General features: G+C 30.2%; 1 protein-coding gene across 2 annotated transcripts; it reads left to right on the top strand.

Moving 5' to 3' along the window:
- The first annotated feature begins 2,468 nt into the window (after positions 1–2,468).
- LOC124939177 (transcription factor BOA-like) lies at positions 2,469–5,291 on the top strand. Of its 2 annotated transcripts, none has more exons than XM_047479690.1 (5): positions 2,469–2,849; positions 2,955–3,031; positions 3,122–3,161; positions 3,439–3,547; positions 4,454–5,291. In XM_047479690.1, exons 1-5 carry the CDS (start codon positions 2,555–2,557, stop codon positions 4,995–4,997), a joined length of 1,065 nt encoding a protein of 354 aa, XP_047335646.1. In that variant the 5' UTR covers positions 2,469–2,554; the 3' UTR covers positions 4,998–5,291. The 2 variants fall into 2 exon arrangements, with proteins under 2 accessions (XP_047335646.1, XP_047335640.1); XM_047479684.1 differs by having other exon boundaries at positions 4,451–5,291.
- Positions 5,292–19,578: the final 14,287 nt, after the last annotated feature.

The following is a 19,578-nucleotide window of genomic DNA, read 5'->3' as shown; positions in this document are numbered from 1 at the left end:
TTTCTCTCCTATATATATATATGACAGAATACATAAGATTCGTGACCTTATTTTCGCTGCCCATATTATTCCTGAAAAAAATACTGACAAAACACTCTACAGGATTAGAAAGATAGGACCGAAAACTAAAAGAAAGAAAACTAAAAAAATTATTTAACTAATTCAGTTAATAAACTATAACGAACAACTACTATATTCTTTATATTAGTAATAGCCAATCATTTCATCATCAGTATACTATACTTCAATCATACAAGTGGCAAATATATAGCGGTTTCCGTCTATAAGAAAAATATATTTTTAACTGTAAAATTGTGATAAAACACTTTAATTTCTCTCTAACGGAAGACATTCATAAAATATATATATATATATATATATATATATATATATATATATATATATATATATATATATATATATATATATATATATATATATATATATATATATATAATGATACTTAATTTTTAAAGTGTCCGGATTGTCGGGTCGAGAGCTGTGGTTAATTTGGATATTTATGTGAGAGTAAATTGATACTTGGGTCGGATTGTGGGTTGATCCGCCCATAAATTTAAAACGGTTAAAAATAAATTTAAAAATGTTATTTGTAGGTTTTGAACTTGCAACCTAACAAAATAAGTACAATCTTTAACCAAATGTGATTGAAATATGGTTTGTCGATGAATAATAGACCGATATCATTTGAAAGTGGTTAAAGAAATATGAATCAAATATTTAATTGACCAAAGTGTGAGGTCACGATGCTAATTTTAAAAAATATGAATCAAATATTTGATTGACAAAGTGAAAGTGTAAAGTCACGAAATGAGAGATTCATTCGAAAAAAATATGTGATGAAACATGTGAAAAAATAAGTTGTTTTATCGAAGTGAATAAAATGTGAAATGAGAACGTTATATTTTTTTATTTTAATAATATTAAACATTGAATAAATATTATTATAATTTTTTTAATTTATTTTATTTTTATCCTTATCCGTGTGCATTGCCAGGAAATTTTCCTAGTTTAAAATAAAATACAATATGTTGTATATTTATTGACATTATTATACAGAAATGTTACGTAACAGAAATAAATTACGAAAATTTAAAATATTCATTTTTATTTTTGCAAACAATGTTGCAAAATAAATAACAAAATTTATTGAAAAAAATTGAATTAAAACTAAAAATTTTACAAATAATGCAGAACATATTGTTAAAATTTTAAATTCTAAGTTTCAAAATTAATGTAAATAATTTTGTAAAAGGAATTGATAAATTTAGTGAAAATATTATAAATTTTTTATTTTTTAATTATTACATATAATAATGCAATATTGTTTTTAAACATGGATAATATTTTTACCAACAAAAATAGGATTACAAATTTATTAACAAGAATCTAGAAGTTGTTAACAAATAAGTTAAACTAATGTTATAAAGTTTATTAACCATCAAAATATATAACACGAGATAGTTATCATTTTATGTTTATTTCTTAATATTTTGATGAAGTTGTTTCGTTTGAAAATTTTGAATATATATATTGAGACAAATATTTATTTTATCCTTCTAAAAAATTATACGTGACAAAAATAAGTTACAAAATATAATATAGTATAAATGAAAAACATAATTGTAAACAATGTTACAAAATATTTTAAATATTTTTACCAACAAAAATATGATTGTAAATAGTTGCAAGAAAAATAAAAGTTGTTAGTAAATAAGTTTGAAAAATTATTACCAAGCATATTACAAAATAAGTTATAGAATATAATATAGTATAAATTAAAAACTTGTTGCAAATAATGTTGTAAAATATTTTTCAATATTTGAAAACATTTTTGTCAACAAATATCACAAAAAGAAATGGCTAATTTCAAGTTTTAAATATCGTTGTAAAATAGGTTGAAATATAAGTTACAAAACTTTCTAATAACATTTTTTTAGTGACAATAACAAAAACAAACCCTAAAAACATTATCGAAACATTAAACACATAATCAGTGGAGTATAAAATAAGTTATAGTTAAAAAGATATGATGAAGATTCTTAGAAAAAACTAATGGCAACATGAATCTAAATTTCCTTGGGACTCATGACTTTTGTTGTTGCCCCAGGCTTCACATATGGTAAATTAATGAGGACCACATATTTTAAACGTACTAGCTATATAGTTAATAGAAAAACAAAATAAAAAATCACTTTTCAAATAAATGATTTTGCTTTAACCATGCATGCACATCACAATGTGACATAGGTAGATAAAGTGTCATGAGAGAGGGAGAGGGAAATAGATTTGTTCATTTATATTTCATAGGGAACGATTTTATTCCTTTGTAAATTCTTTCATGCCCTATTCCTATCATGAAGCATTTCTGAAACTTCTTAGTCTCCTTCGTTGTACACGAAAACAAATTCTCTCTCTCCCTCTCCATTCCCCTCTCTCTCTCTCTCTCTTTATCTTATATCCCTCTTCTCATTCCACTATATATATAGATAACCTAATTAACTCAAACAATATCCTCAAAAAGAATAAAAAAAGAATGCAAGATAGTAAAAGCACAACTCACGAATATTCAATCTCAAAGAATCATGACTATGATGAAGAAGAAAAGGAGGAGAAAGATCGCTTAACCGATGAAGTTGAGAGCAAGAAATCTCGAAAGAAGGCAAACTCAAGCAATAGCACAATTGAGAAACTTGAAAAGAAGAACACGAGTAGCAACAACTCGGGATCTGTTAGGAAATACATCCGATCCAAAAATCCGAGGCTTCGATGGACACCCGATCTCCATATATGCTTTGTTCGTGCTGTTGAGAGATTAGGCGGCCAAGATAGTAAGTTAAAACATCTTGATTCATCTTTAGAAAATGAAATAAAAACACTTCTTCATTCTCATCTCTCAAACCCTAATTATCATACTTTGATCATCATCATCATAGGAGCAACACCTAAGCTTGTTCATGAAATGATGAATGTAAAGGGACTTAGCATAGCTCATGTGAAGAGTCATCTTCAGGTAAACCTTGTTAGATCCTCAAGTTAATTTGATCTAATGGCCGACCAAAGTTTTTATGCTAAAATTGATTCATTTTGTTTCGTTAATTAGATGTATAGAAGCAAGAAGGTGGATGATCCAAATAATCAAGGTAAATTAATTATCATACTTTTTCCTCATCATTTTTCACATTGAATGATCTTAAAAGAAGTGAAGATTTCTCTTAATTTGTCATCAATATTGCCCTAACTTTCTTGTTTTACTAGATGGTGATGAAGAGTACTATTTTTTTAGAAAGTTTTGTATTCAACAAGATGTTTATAGAATTAGGGTTTATTAGATAAGAAGAATGACAATAGGATAAGAAAAAATTGTGACTAATCCATTGCATGGGCTTGTTTCTTTTCTTTATGTTCTTTATTGGACAGGCATTCTGCCCACAGAAGGCTTTATCATGAATGGTCGAGATCAGATTTCCAATTTCGGACAACTCCCATTGTTGCAAACTTTGACTCAGATACCCAATGCCAATTTTAGGTACGAAATTAGCTTAAGAATGTCTCTCCTTTCTTTTCATTTTTTTTTTTAAAATAGATGTCCAATATATATATAATTTCTAAGATTGCAATTTCTAACCCCAAAAACATATATGAATCCAAGTTGAAAATTAAGTTTGGGTATAACCAGATTTAAGTATATATGCACATTAAGACTAGCCATGTGAATTCTTCTTCTTTTTGCTTAATGTTAATTACAAATGAATAAATCCTCTCATTTTTCTTTTACTAAAATGGGTTAATATATTATTTAAAAAATAAAAGGAGTAGACAAGTACTTAATCAATAATATAATTTTTTATAATTAATTATTTTTATACATGATCAAAAGGAAAATAATTAGATATGTATGGTATGTTCATTTTGTAAAAACAAAGTTTTAACAAACAGCCACAAAAATCTTTTCTTCTTTTGATACGACAAATACACTGAGATTGCATGCAATCCATTTACAATAATAATTACAAGGACATTATGCATAATGCCAAAAATAAAATGAAAGGAGAAGGAGAAGGACAAGCTACTTACATGTCTAGCTAATAAAAAAAGCTCTAATCTTGTTGATTTAATTTTCAATCACTATAAACAATTTTTTTAAGTGAGTCACAATTGTTCAAAAAAAAAAATGTTACATTCAACATTTGGTTTATTATAAATTTTTTTATTTGAGTTACTCTAATTAGTTATTAATTTTATTTAAAACATATAATTATTAATCAAATGTTTTTTTTTTGTTTACTTCCATTTTTATTGTGTATTTTTTAACCCTTACTAATTATATATGTATATAATTGTTTCTTATAGAAAGTTTGTCTATTTCGTTAGCTCATCATTGGTAAGATAAACTTCCAATTAAGTATTAATTTTATTTTTCTTCTAATAGAAGATATGAAGGGGCTTGGGGAGCTTTTACCAATCCAAATACAATAACATATAGTCCAAGGCAAGGTAATGGCTACACTCACCTTCAAATGAGTACTTATAACAGTTTTAATAATCATGACCAAATGTCGCATTCATCCCACCAAGGGAGAAGGGCTTACGAGGATGATCGAAATGGTCCAAAAATATTCCAACCAAATTATATGACAATAGGTAGTCCTAATATTTCGTTACAAACACACCAACAATATAATCGAAATATGGGTTCAAAGAGAAAAATCATGGAAGTTGGTGACGAAAATCTAGATTTGGACCTCTCTTTGAAAATAAGTGAGAAAAGGAGGGATGATTATGGTGATCATAAGGTAAAGAAGAAGGGATTTGAGGGTGAAGCTATTGACTGTACTTTGTCCCTTTCAATAAAGTATAGAAGCAAAACTGAGGAAATTGAGCAACACAAAGATGGTCCTATCAGGGAAATAAGATGTAGCACCCTACCATATAATGGGATGATTATTGGAGGAAGGTCACAAGAAGCTTCCAAATAGGACCTTCTTTTGGTCTTTTTTGCAGCGTCTTGTCTAATTGTGTTTCTCATTGGGAGAATAAAGGAGAGGATTACTTGGATTCTTTCTTCAATATTCTTGATGGGATCAATTATTTATTTGGCTTATTTTATTCTCATTATATTGATGAATTTATGTTTTTTCAATACTTTCTATACAAATTAACCAGGCTAATTTGAGAATTTCGATTTGGAATTTTATTTTCTTTCATTTGATTGAAAGTTTCGCAATTGTTTATGTAACATTCTTGTATCCTAAATAAATGAAATAAAAGAAAGTTCCATTTCAATATTTTCTTCATCCTTTTTTTGTCTGGTTTTGGATAACCAAGTTATTAATTATCAATACTTACTATTTGAAGAAAAGAAGCTACTATTCTCCTGCCATAATGTAACTTTATGAAAGAAGTTAATTAAGTGAGATTTTAGGTACTTTAACAAGTTAATAGGACAAAAAATAAGTTAAATATAATCAGAGAAGAGAAGTTCAATAATTATTGTCATTTACTAGTCTGCAGCTATAACCTAATTTACAAGCTAACTCTACAACTTGTCATATTATAGGCTCTTATTGTTTTCATGTATTTTTGCATAAAAATAATTTATCTTGTCAATTTTCCAGATTTGTATAATCATATAAATGTAAATATATGAAGTTTTTTTTTTGTGGTAATGGGTTATTTGAATTATTATGTTGATGGGTTTGATTATTAAAAAATTATTATTTTGGTAAAAGGACCAAACAAATATTTATTCTCAAGAATGAAAAGAAATGTATATTAATTAATAATTTAATGAGAGAATAATTCAATTCATAAATGTTGAATTATTTAGATAATTAAACTAAATGCATTTAAACCTAAATCAATTATCAAACTATCTTTTATATATATTATTTTCAGAAAAAAATAAAAATTGTTAATGATGGCTAACTCAATTATGTGCCGGAAAAAGTTAAAAATCTTTAGTTTATTTTCATTTCAATCATTTTGTGATAGATTGAATGGAGATTAAAAGACCATTGAAGATAAAGCAAGTTAATTAATTTTTAGCTAGAACTGGTTAGATGTTGATTTTTAAGTTTTAAAAGAAACATGTATTTATAAAAAGTAGATTATTCAATTTGAATTGGTTGAATTATTATTAAATTTATAAAAAAAAATTAATATTTATTTTTGAATTTAGGAAGTTGGCACAAACTTAAATGATTCATAACTTTTGATTTATTTAAACCGATTCTTCTCACTTTAACTACACTGTGTATTTAAGAATATTTTAATCGATAAATTGCTTAACTAAATGGTTTAAAATACTTTAAAAATGTGATACATAATATCATTTTTGTTAGAAAAAAAACAAAAAAAAACTGACATCAAATCAAATGAGATCTTAAAATCAATTAATTAATTAGTCATAAACTTTGGGGAAAAGTTGAAGGTATTTCCTTAGAACATGTAGCAAAGTCATTTGTCACTATCAAAGTACAAACAAAAACATGAACAAGGTAACTAAAAAACAAAACAAGCAAATTGCAGGACCATCCGCCTCAATATTCTTTCTTTTTTAATACCCATTAAAGAATAACCATACAATTTTATGCTTTAGAAATATTATCTTTTACACTATTTTGGAATGTCTAATAGTTTGAAAATATGACTTTTGATTAAAAATGTCTCATTTGAGTAAGCATGCATGTTGATATTAACAAACAAACATTATAAAGACATTTATAAAATTGCATGTATAATTGAGTGTAGTTCTAAGTTTAAGATATTATATGTTTAAAAAATCTTTACTTGCTAAGACAATGTGGCTTTTAGGTAGATTAAATGCAAAATGTTTTGCCTAATAAATATAAAGTTCTTATATTTGATTTTTTTTTACTAAGAATGGCTTAATTTAAAGTAATACTGATGATAGTAAAAAATAGTAATTACTCTATAGAACAAACTCCTGGTTAAAAAAAATAAGAATAAAAAAGAAGACAATTTACCTCACTTAAAATTACTCTTTTCATATATTTATGTATTTGAATTTGGACTTTGACTATGTTTAGTTTTGAGACGTTTTTGGAAACACTTATGGGTCTGGAATTGAAGTTTAGTATGGTTTGTTAAGAAATTAAAAAAAATTATTTTGGATATGATTTAGTTAAGTTTAGTATAAGTATAACTGGATGAGATATACTACCTTTAAAAATAAACTTTTAATCTATCTATCTATCTATATATATCTATATATATATATATATATATATATATATATATATATATATATATATATATATATATATATATATATATATATATATATATATATATATATATATATATATATATATATATATATATATATATATATATATATATATATATATATATATATATATATATATATATATATATATATATTAAATGAAACTTTTTATTTTATTTTAATTAATATATACATATACTAATATTTGGTTTTTACGGCCACATAACTCTATTAAATAAACCGTATATTCCGTTTGTCTGGTTGATATTATGTTCTTTTATCAAATGTTGTCATTATTATTAAAATTGAGATTCGTACAATTTTAACAAATTTATTGTGTAGATAAACAGTTTTGATTAAATGTGTTAGATAAATTTATAAAAATATTTAAGTCATAATAATTTTTAAAAAAAAATCAAATTGTGTATATTAAATTTTATAAAACTTAAAAAATAAGATAAAACTTAAAAAAGAGGGGTCAATAAGTTAAAATGGAGAAAATAAAATGTCAAGCCATAAATTAAAAAATGACATTTTAATCACCAAAATAAATATTCTTTTATATTTTTTAATATTATAATTTAACTAATTACTAACAAAAACACTTCCTTTTAACATGCTTCATCATCATAGACATATTCATCAACAGCACATCGAGTCTCCCAAAATTATATGTAAATTAAGTAAATGTTTTCAAATGACATCTTGTTTGGATGCAAAACTGAGTAGTTTGAACAGTTTTCAAACAAGGCCTTAGAGAAAGAGTAGATGTTAATTAAAAAAAAATAAGGTTTATGAGTGGGGAGTCGGATGACGTAGATGAGATTAATAAGAAAAGGGTTTATTATACAGAAAGAGAGAGAAAAAGTTAGTGACTTGAGCTAGGCCCATCACAATTGGTTAACATATTTATTTAATCACAAGTTTCAAAATATCATTCAAGTTGTATGGGTATTTGTTCCCAATTCAGGGTTTCCAAATATTATTCAAGTTGTATAGATATTTGGGTCCCAATTCAGGGTTTCCAAACAAAACCGGTCCTGATTTGAAATTACTTTTTCAATATAATTATGTATTTGAATTTGGACTTTTATTATGTTTAGTTTTGAGATGTTTTTGAATTAAATTCTAAGTAAATAAAAATTCTTAATTTAGGTCCACTAACTCAATGGAATTAAAAACAATTATTGATGAGAATTAATCTACAAATAAGAAAATGAATAATTTTTGGGTAGATCATGATTGATGATTTTTCTAGTGGGGATGTTGTGTATCCCTTATCAATAGTGTTCATGGACACGATCTTCCCTCCATTCAATGGCTCTAAGGAAGAGAATAACTCTTGTAGAAGACTTCTCAACCAAACACCAAGGTTGTCTACTCCCAAATCGGGATTGGTTTTGTAAAATCGGGAAAGTAAAATCACAAAATGAGGCGAGAAAGAAAGATTGTGTTATAGTAGGGTTATACTGCCTCTCTTATTAATGCAAGTAAAAATAATAAAACTTTGTTCTCCTATCCTGTTTAACACTTTATGGAGTACGGTTAATTTGTAATTTGTAGATATATAGCTTAGTTGGTAGAGCATTAGGTTTTTATCTTTCTCTTTCTCACATGAACAAGCAAAAGTGTAATTATTATTATTATAATTTTTTTAAAATGATTGTTTTGCCCTTTTTTCTGTGAGAGCAGGGATGAATTTATGTATAGGTTCAGGCACCCAATTTTTTTTTTTAACGGTACAAATGTGACATTATCCCTTATTTAAAAATAAATACATTTTTCACTTGTTTTATCCAAAATTTTATTGTTATTTATATAAGTCCGCCCTAATTTTGTTTTCAAGCCCACTCCATTTCCGATTCCTAGGTTCGTCCTTGTGTGAGAGGGAATCGAGGAAGCTGAGGATCATGTTAGCATAAGTCCTGACCATTGATCAAATTCTGGTTAGATATTCGGAGTTTTATATGAAAACCAAGGGAACACTCATTGCCTGTTTTATAAAGAAAATGGACGAAGTGATTGAATAGTTGAAAAATATAAGTTTACTATGAGAAAAAAAAAACAAAAGCATCCAGGAAAACCAAAACAAAGCTGGATAAAAGAAAATAGAAGAACTGCTCAACTATGAAGATTATGTATTTCTTTTCAAATATGGTCTTTTATTAATTTTAAAAAAATAATTTATTGAATTAAATTTATTCAATTAACTATTGAAAATATCCAAATTTAAATTGTGAAATTGGAAAAACGGATTTATTGTTTTTGAGCTTCATGCTCAAGAATGATAACCTAAAAATATCACAAGATACCGTAGTGGTTCAAATTCGTTAACTAATCCATAACTCACTCACTTCTTGTTTCTGTTTTAACTTCTTTTTTTTACATTTAAATTCTTTTGTACTATTTTATAAAAAATTTAAAAAAATAAACATAATATTTTTAATAAAAAATAAATTTTTGAATTAATTTTTAAATATTTGATTTAATTTTTGTTTCCAAAATATAAAAATTAAAAAAATTATGGGTTAATTTATTTATAATTATAAAATTAATTTATGAATATAATAAATTTTAATATCTTCTATTTTCTCGTTTCTTTTCTCATGTTTATTTACTTGTTAATAATAATTATTATTATTATAATTAAAATCATTATTCTATTTAATAAGTATTATCTTTATATTTAGTAGTAAGGTATATGCTAGATATTTTAGATCGGATAAGATTAACAATTAAACCGATAAAATAAGTGTAAAATATTTTCTAAAAATGACTAAAATATTAGAAGTAAAGACATTTTCTAATGGGCATATGAGACATAGTGTCAAAACTCTTTTTCACGTGTAACTAAGCACCGAATCCATAAAAAAACTCTTTAAGGCATTATTTTTCTACATGCCAAGAATTTATTTTTTTCCTAATTTTGTAAGAAAATTTAGGTGCAACTCTTTAGTCACAAACTGATTTTTAAATAATTCACCGATTTAATTTAATTTGATTTCAAATTTTTTGAAGAGATATATATTTTATATTTATTTCTAAAAATTCGATAAAATCACTTTTTCGGGCGGACATTTATAAATGCGTAAAATTTTTTAGCGACTCTGTTAGGGACATTTGATGCTTAACTTGAAAATAATATTCTGGTCATTCATTTTTAGAAAATTATATTTTACACTTACTCGGTTATGAAGACCCATATTTTGTCTTCTTTGATGTGCATGAGCTCTATGAGCTTATTTATGTTCAGGTAGTATACGGTGTGCATTGTACGGTATCACCTATAAACATATATATTTATGTGCTAAAAATTTTCAATGTGGAATGATGATCTCTACCCACCTAAAAGACTTTTGTATAAATTATTCAATGAGTATAAACTATGAAAAAATTCGGATTAACTCTCTCTTACATTCAGATCCCTTACTATTGAAAATGATGGATTCTTGAATCGGCGGTGAAGGGTATGTCCAATTGTGAGATCCCTTTAAATTGATAGATCTTTCAGGACAATACTATTGTCGGTGGAATAACTCTCTCTTAAGTCATGTCAAGCTTTAGAACAAAAATCCAATAAAAGATATTTTTACTAAGTCGTTGACTTGTCATGTCCAAGAAAAAACCACGTCGAATAACCTATTATGTGTCTACTATATATATATTAAATACATGTATGCATATAGATGAGATATGCGTCCAAAAGTACATTCTCAAATTCGTTTAAAAATAAAAGGGAAAATTAAAATGTCTAACGTAACGAGTTATTGTCTTTGAGTCTTTATTACATAAATATAGGATTGTTAGCCACATAGATTAACATATTCAAGTGTTATTTATGAGGTAAACAAACTCACTCAAGGAGGCTAATAATCTAATGAACACTATGAAGAAAACAACACAGAAGTAGGACAAATCTAGAAACGAATGAGCAAACGAATGATGAAGAACCTAAACTAAATTTATACCATCGTTTCTTACGTTCTGGGCATGACACTATCTGAAACTCTTGAGAAGCAAAAGAACATAATGCAGGTCCTGACCCTGAATCCTGATAGGCCTATATCATGGAGATTTCTAAATGAGTGGCGTGAATACCACCAGACAAAAGGGCACAAGACTAATTATTAGTTTTCAATAAGATGCGTGATTCAATCTTCCCAGCCCCAAAAGCCAAGATGAAACCCCTACCAACTAATACACTAAATCTAATCGAGGTGCATGAAAATCTGATAGACGGGAGTGATCTATCATGTTTGATTGTTAAAGATCAAAAGTTGATAGTTGTTACTGATATATGTGGTGACGATGTTGAAGAGTCGAGCCGAGTCCACACAATAGACAATTAGGATTTGGGTTAAACGTCAACGACATCAGAAGTAAGAAATAGAAGGTTAAAGGAGGAAGATAGTTCACGATAGGGATAATTTGACTTCTTTTTTGTAAAATGAACTACGTCAGACCTAATTTTATCATATTATGAGAGTATGTAGATAGCCACTCACGAGATTTTTCCCCAATAAAACCAAAACAAAAAATAATTTCTTTGGTAAGTGGAACTACATTGGACCTGATTTATCCTTTTATGAGAATACGTAGGCAGCTTGTCATGAGTTCGGTCACAATAATGTCTAAAAATAAATACCCCTATGTTAACATTAGGGGAACCGCAACAAGGACAATTTTAATTTCAACCCTTTTGTAATTGGAACTAAGTTGGGCATAATTTATCCTTTTATGAGAATATGTAGGCAACCTATCATGGGTTCAATTCCAATCATAATAAAACAAAAAAAAACAAAAAAAAACATGAAACCCTTATTTCAACGCTAGGGACATTTTTATTAAAATAAAATGATGAACTTTTAGCTTATGTAAAAATCTAACATTGACCATGTCAAACGTCAAAACCAAACATCAAAATTAGGAGAATTAAAAATGATCAAATGTTTTAACACGATTGATTATGATCACATCGAGACAAGTGTAAACCATAAAACTTCATGTGTTCTTTACTTTCTGCCATTGACATTCATTAATCTGAAGCTTCAAATCCAACAAACGATTCCTCATTTAAACTTGTTTAAGAGTTTGTGAAGATTTGCGAAGAATAGAAACATAATTTAACTTCTAACAGAGTTAAAACTGAATTGAAGTTTGTAAGTTGTTCCCAATAATCAGACATTTGTCTCTATTATCAACATCGATCCTAACAAGTGGTATCAGAACCCTGTTTTCTATTCTCAAGCATCATCAGATCCAAAATCATGTCTATGGCTGCCACCAACAAGGTTCCTATGTTCTGTAAGGAAAACTTCAACGGATGGAAAGTGAGAGTGCAAACTCATATAAAGATTGAGAAGACAAGATCTGAATGGACCAGTGAAGATAGAAGGAAGAACAACCTCGACAACATGGCTAAAGACATCCTCTACAAAACTTTGGATGATAATATGTTCAACAAGATCATCACATGCCCTACTGCCAAAGAAATTTGGGAGAAGCTGACTCAACTATGTGAGGGAAATGAGCAAACCAAAGAAAACAAACTCATGGTTGCCACACAACAATTCGATAACATCGAGATGCATCCTAGAGAGACGATGACTTAGTTGGATGAGAGATTCAGTAAAATTATCACTACCCTCTCCACTTTGGGCAAGACTTACAGAAATAGAGAGGTTGCGATCAAAGTCATGCGTGCTCTTCCAAGAGAGTTGAATATTAAGACGATGGTGATGAGGGAATCTAAAGACCTCAACAAGATAGAGCTCTATGATTTGCTAGCCGATCTAAAGGCCTACGAGTTTGAGATAAACTCTAGGAATGAAGAGAAGCATTCCACATCTTTTATTTCTACCAAGGCACTGGTAACTGCTAAGGAACCACATGTTACCATTGTTGTGAAGACTGCTGCCGAGCATATCAGCAGCGATGCTATGGCTCTCTTCGTGAAGAAATTCGGAAAATTCATGAAGAAGAGCAATCATAGCTCAAGCTCTTCAAATAATAACAATTATGATAAGAGTAACTATAAGGCTAACTTGAAATGTTTTTAACTGTGATAAACTAGGACACTTCAAAGAGGAATGCAAGAAGCCAAAATGTGATGACAAGAGAAAAGATGAGAAGAAGAACAACAAAGAGTTGAAGGCTCTCATGGCTGCTGATAGCAAGACCAAGTGGGCCCAAAGTGACTCAGATGATTCATCATCCAGCGACAGCGATGATGAAGACGTTACCTGCTTCATGGTAGAGGAAGAATCTGAGGTATATGACTTCTCCTCTAAAGAATTCCCAAGAGATGAATTAGTTGCTGCACTTAATTATATGACCATTGAGTACAAGAAATTGCCAGACTCTTGTAATGAAATAAGATTGAAATATGAAACTGATAACTCTTCTTCATCTCAAACTTCTGAACCAAAAGATCTTGAAAACAAAGTGATTGAGCTCTCATCTGAAAATGAGAAGCTCAAGGAAAAGGTTCAAATGCTTTCTTCTGAAAATCAACGTTTGACATATGTGGTCAGTTCCTGGACTAGGTCTGGAGATGCAGTCAAACAACAAATAAGTATGATGAGGCCTACCGGATGCAAATCCGGTTTAGGATTTGAGAATGCCAACCCAGACAAGTCTTGTGAAAAGTTAAATCCGGTGAAAGACAAGCTTAAGCCAATAAACTTTATCATGGGTAGTTTAACTGATAAAGAAACTGATCCAAGATATTAATCTAACCTTAAAGGATGAGATAGTTTATGTTAAGCCAACTAAGAGTTGGTTGAAGCCTAGAAAGGGAGTAGCCAGCAAGTCTGGCAAACCAAAAACTTATAGGAAGTCAAGGAGTTTAAACAAAAATCATCCTATAAGGTTAATGGAATAGATGCTAGTAGGAAGACGTCTATTAAGCCTAAATCATACGCACTAATCACAACACAGTATGAGAAATCCATCAAAATAACTCAGATATGGATTCCCGAAGGACTGATTGACCGAGGACCCAAGTGAATGTGGGTACCAAAAAGTTATAAATATGTATTTTATAGGTACAACAGGTCAGTTACATGGAGGATCTGGGAGCATGTTAGTTAGAAGCATATTCGTCTAGAATATATTCCAACAAATTAGTAAGTGGCAGACGTGTTCATGAAGTCACTCCCCGAGACTAAGTTTTCTTACCTTAAAATATTTTTGGTATTATAGACTTCAAATTATTACTTTAATTAAACATGCACAAATTGAGGGGGAAATTTGTTTATTAAAATGGTTAGACAGACGTGAGTAGACGGATGTCTCAATCAGACTGATTAGATCAGTTGTCTAAAGAAATCATGTACTTAGACGAGTTATTGCCTAAGAAATTTGCAAATTAGGCTTGGTTAGACGTCTATATGTAAGATAGACATCTGAAGCGTCTGTAGTAGGGATGGCAATGAGGCGGTTCGGGGCGGGTAATGCATTTACCATTCCCACCCCGTTTTAATTTTGGGGATTTTTTTAGTACCATCCCCATCCCGTTCAGTTTTTTTGGTTTTGGGGAATCCCGCGGGGCACCGTTAATAATTTTTTTTTTAAAAAAAATTATTCAATAAAAGTATATAAACGGATTTTTAATATAATATATATCGAAATATATTAAAATTTTATATAATTATAAAGAAATAACCTTACTACACTTATAAAATATAGTAAATAAATAAATATATTGGTGATTTAATATATTTAATTATGTTTATGGTGTTCGGGACAGAATTATGGTGAAATCGGGGCGGGGCGGGGCGGGGGACACAAATACCATCCCCATTCGGTTTCGGGGAAAAACCGTCCCAAACGGGGCAATTCGGTTCGGTTTTCACAGGGTGGTTTCAAATTGCCATCCTTAGTTTGTAGACGTGCATAGTTAGACGTCGTCCGAACAAGTGCATGCTAGACGTCTGTAGACGTGCATGTTTAGACGTCGTCCGAACAAGATGTCTACCCAGCTTAGACGCAAGGCATGTAGATAACACAGACGTCTAACTATGCGTGACCTTAGATGTCTCATCTTCGGACGAGTTGAGGACAACTGTTATTTTTCTATGCGCTTTCACTTTTATTTCTCGCTCAAACAGTACAAATAGTCATTGTTTTCAAATTATTTGGAGATAAAATATTTATTAGATAAGATAAAATTTGATAAATATTTTCAAATATCAAATAACATTGAGATACATGTCTTTTAATGTTAAAAACATGACTAATATTTTGTTTAGGCTTAATAAAGCAATTTTGTGCATTTATGAGGGATTTTATGAAAGACTTTTTAATGATGACTCTTCTTGGAAAGGCTTTTTAAATTAAATGACGGCTTTATTTCTAAATATGTCTTTTGGACACGTGGCTGTTCGAATTCTATTTAAGAACATTTCGCACGCCAAAAAGACATTCACGCTTTCTTTAAGATTTATGGAAAAAAAAACTATATTTTTCTTTTATGCTCTTTCTTCTCTATAAAGAAACCATAATCCTTTCCTCTTCATTTTCCTTCAATCTCTAAGATGGCTGCATAGAAGACTATTTCTCTCTCTCAAAATGTCTTGCAGATAGATTTTTGTTAAGTTAAATTATTTAATCAATTTTCAGTGTATAAATAAAACTGAATTGTGTTATTAATTTTGTAGGATCAAAGTGAAGAAAACTGAAACAGAAAGTTGTCCGGTAGTTGATCAAATTCGGTATTTGATCAACTTTGGTTTTCTACAAAGCGCGTCCAATATTATATTGAGATCGGTTTTATATCCATTTGGATATTCTACAAAGATGCGCATCCGATATTATATAACTTCGGTTTTATATAGAAGCGTGTCCGGTATTATCTCGAGATTGGTTTTATATTGAGATCGGTTTTATATCCATTCAGTGTTCTGTAAAGATGCACGTCCGGTTTTATAATGACTTCAGTATTATACGACTTTGGTATTGTGTACAGAAGCGTGTTTGGTGTTATATCGAGATCAGTAATATATCAATTCGGTATTGTATGAAGAGGCGCTTCCGGTTTTATATTGAGTTCGGTATTTAAGAAGCGCGCTCGGTTTTATATCCGGTAGTTGATCAAATTCGGTATTTGATCAACTTCGGTATTTTATATATAGAAGCGTCCGGTATTTTGTTAGCTTTCAGTTTTATATCAAGGTCGGTATTTTACTGAAGCGCATCCGGTAGTTTATCCAAATCGGATTTTTGGATAAACGCTTCCAGTTTTATACTTACTTCAGTTTTATCCAAGTCTTCTGGTATTTTACAAGTTTGGTATTTTATCAAGGCGTTTCCGATTTTATTTGATAGGATGTTTCCGGTATTTTACTAGTTCAGTATTATATCAGCTCTCTGGTATTTTACATGAGCCCAGTTTTATGAAACGTCTCCAGTACTTGATCAAATTCAGTATTTGATCAAGCATTCAGTATTGGTAGTTTGACACCAACAATGATATCAACGTATTAGAGTCATCTCATCTTTTCTCGGATCTAACTCAAGGTATCGCTCCTTCGGCTCATTATGTAATTCAAGGAAAAGAATATAATATGAGTTATTATTTATCTGATAACATATATCCAAAATGTTTTACTATTGTGCAAAAAATTCATGAGCCACGTAGTCAGAAAAAAAAATATTTTGTAATGAAACAAGAAGTTTGTAGAAAAGGTGTTGAACATGCATTTAGAGTTCTTCAAGCACGTTTTGGCATTATAGCAGGACCAATGTGTTATTGGAAAAAAGAGGTGCTTCACGATATAATAATTGCGTGCATAATTTTACATAACATGATTGTGGAGGATGAACGTGATCTAAGTGTACCAATTGAGATTGAGTTGGAAATTCTACCACTAGAGGTTGAAATGGTTGTAGATGAAAATACTCGATTTGAAGAATTCATATCTCGATATATAAAAAATAGAAATAAAGATGATCACATTGCACTTCGAAATGCATTGATTGATCATTTGTGGGAGGAATACATCAATTCCAACATTTGAAAATTTTATCTCCTTTTTATTTGTACGAATAATTGTTTATTTCAATCTCAGATGTATATTTTTTAGTTTCATTTTTAATGAATTTTTATAATTAATTTCAATAAAATTTAAAATAATGGGGTGATATTAAAATATTATGGTGTAATTTATAACATTGTAAAATAAATGGGGTGATTTTAAAAAGTTATAAAAGTTGATATAAGGAAGAATATGTTAAGCTTTTAACTATAACCGAGTCTTTCGAGTTCTTTAGTTCAAGAAACAAGTTCTTGATTGTTGGGACCGATGATAGAATTCAATACTCAAATGCAGCGGACATAGAATGAGGAGAGAATTCGAGGTTAAGAGAGAAGAAACCGTGGTGAGAAGAGAATACCACTAGTATACACTTAGCGGTCTAAAAAAAGGGGATGAGGGCCGAGAGATAACTTAGAGCACCAAGTTCCAAAATATTCAATTCATAGCCCCAAAAAGTGGGGTAGGCATCAGCATTTAAAGAGGCTGGGTTACCCAAGAGTATTCGGTTACAACAAACTTTCAAAATAACAGAATTCAGTTCAAGTGAAATAAGAGATAAAGGAAACAAAACAGAATTATTCAATAAAAAACATAAACTGGCCCATATGCACACTAGGGCCGAGAGACGGGTGCTGGAAATATTTTAGGACCGATGTTTTTGATGAGCATACCGTAACATAATCTCCCCCTTCGAGGTTCGTCGCCCTCGATGAAAAGAACGTGGACTGGTCAGCCTCTAATGCGCATCTTCAAACTTCAAAAATATCGCTTCAGTCGGGCTTCAAAATGTTCAGCAAGCTTCGCCGCAAAGGACCGGTCTTCTTAAAAATCTTTCGGCCGAATCGTTTCAGTAGTGGAGCTGGTCGGGTCCTCGCGGTCTTTTGCGCTGCCGGGTCGCTTGCCACTCTACCCATGTGAGGAATTTCTGTGCACCCAAGGTCGAGTATTTCAGTGTTTAGAGGTGACCTTTGTTGCTGCAATGTCTCCAGCGCCTGATACAAAAATAATTTCTTCCAACTTCGATTAAACTCCATACTTGGCTCAAAAATCCAGGCCAAGCCTTTTTCCCGAACCAACATGACAGCAGCATCGAAGGAGCCATAACTTCTAATTAGATCGTTAGGAATATCTTCCAAGGTCATTGCCGCGAGTGAAACAGTTTGTCCTTTGGGCTTACTCTTTATTTGCATTTTGGCAGCAACATTATATTCATCTAAGGTCTTTTCCAGCTGGTTTCCATGCATCAAACTGGCCTGCGACCGAGAAATCCCCTTTAGGACTGTGGTTCTGTCTTGCTTCTCATAGGATATGGTCAGTTTTTCAAAGTCCCAAGAATATGGGCCTAGAGTAATCAGCCATTCAATTCCCAACACAATATCATATCCGTCCATGGAAATTACCTTCATTTCTGTTTGGTATTCATTGCCTTCCATAGACCATTTCAGATCTTGGCATAAACTAGAGCATAGAATATTAGAGCCTTCTGCCTCTCGGACCGAGAGCACTTGAGTGGGAAGTATGTCATGGCTAATGTTCTTTATTATCCTGCTATTAATGAAGTTATGAGTGTTGAGAATAGAAACCTGGATCTGATACCAATTGATAGGATCGGCTTTATCGTTAGAGACGGAGGTCTGGCTAAGGATGAAGGCTTATGAAAAACGCTTTGAAAGAAATCCTGTTAGGGATTTAATTCACTTTCTATTCTACGCAAACTTGTGTAAACACTTGAAACAGATTCAAGGCGGAATTGTTTACTTGGGTTTGAAGCACAAGACGAAATATGAAAAGATGACAGAAAATGAAGAACACAGCAGTTTGATTATGGATGTTCGGAGAAACTATCCTACGTCACCCCTTCTTCCAACCACCAGAAGGATTCACTATATGATGAGAATCAAATACAGTTTACACGCACTTAGCTCAATATTGAACAGAACACTTTCTGTTCAATTACAAGAAGATGAATAATATCACTCAGCTAATGGTGTTTTGATTCTAGCTCTCTCTCTCTCGATTTACACACAGTACAATCAGAAAGAAGCTTCAAGAATGAGTTCAGTAAGCAAGATGATTGAGTAGTCTCTCTCTCTCTGCAAAATCAGAATGTTTGGTCGTTCGAAAATTAGCTAGGTTGCTTGTGCTTCGTCCGTTGCTCTAAGGATTGGTTAAATACTGATCAGGAGCTAACAGTCGAATCTTCAAGAATGATACGTGGTGCTCTTCTATTGGAAAGCCTCCATTGTACACAGCAGGTTTTGAGCACAAGGA

The sequence above is a fragment of the Impatiens glandulifera genome, chromosome 1 (assembly GCF_907164915.1).
Source record: "Impatiens glandulifera chromosome 1, dImpGla2.1, whole genome shotgun sequence".
Lineage (NCBI taxonomy): Eukaryota > Viridiplantae > Streptophyta > Magnoliopsida > Ericales > Balsaminaceae > Impatiens > Impatiens glandulifera.
The sequence above is the reverse complement of the archived record's forward strand: the minus strand, read 5'-3'. Positions and strand labels throughout refer to the sequence as shown.

What these genes read in the sequence shown, in the direction of transcription:
- LOC124939177 (XM_047479684.1), top strand. Translation starts at nt 2,555, where the DNA reads ATGCAAGATAGTAAAAGCACAACTCACGAATATTCAATCTCAAAGAAT. An exon ending in ATGTGAAGAGTCATCTTCAG is followed by an intron (nt 3,032 to 3,121) that starts GTAAACCTTGTT and finishes TTCGTTAATTAG; the next exon opens with ATGTATAGAAGCAAGAAGGT. An exon ending in GGATGATCCAAATAATCAAG is followed by an intron (nt 3,162 to 3,438) that starts GTAAATTAATTA and finishes TTTATTGGACAG; the next exon opens with GCATTCTGCCCACAGAAGGC.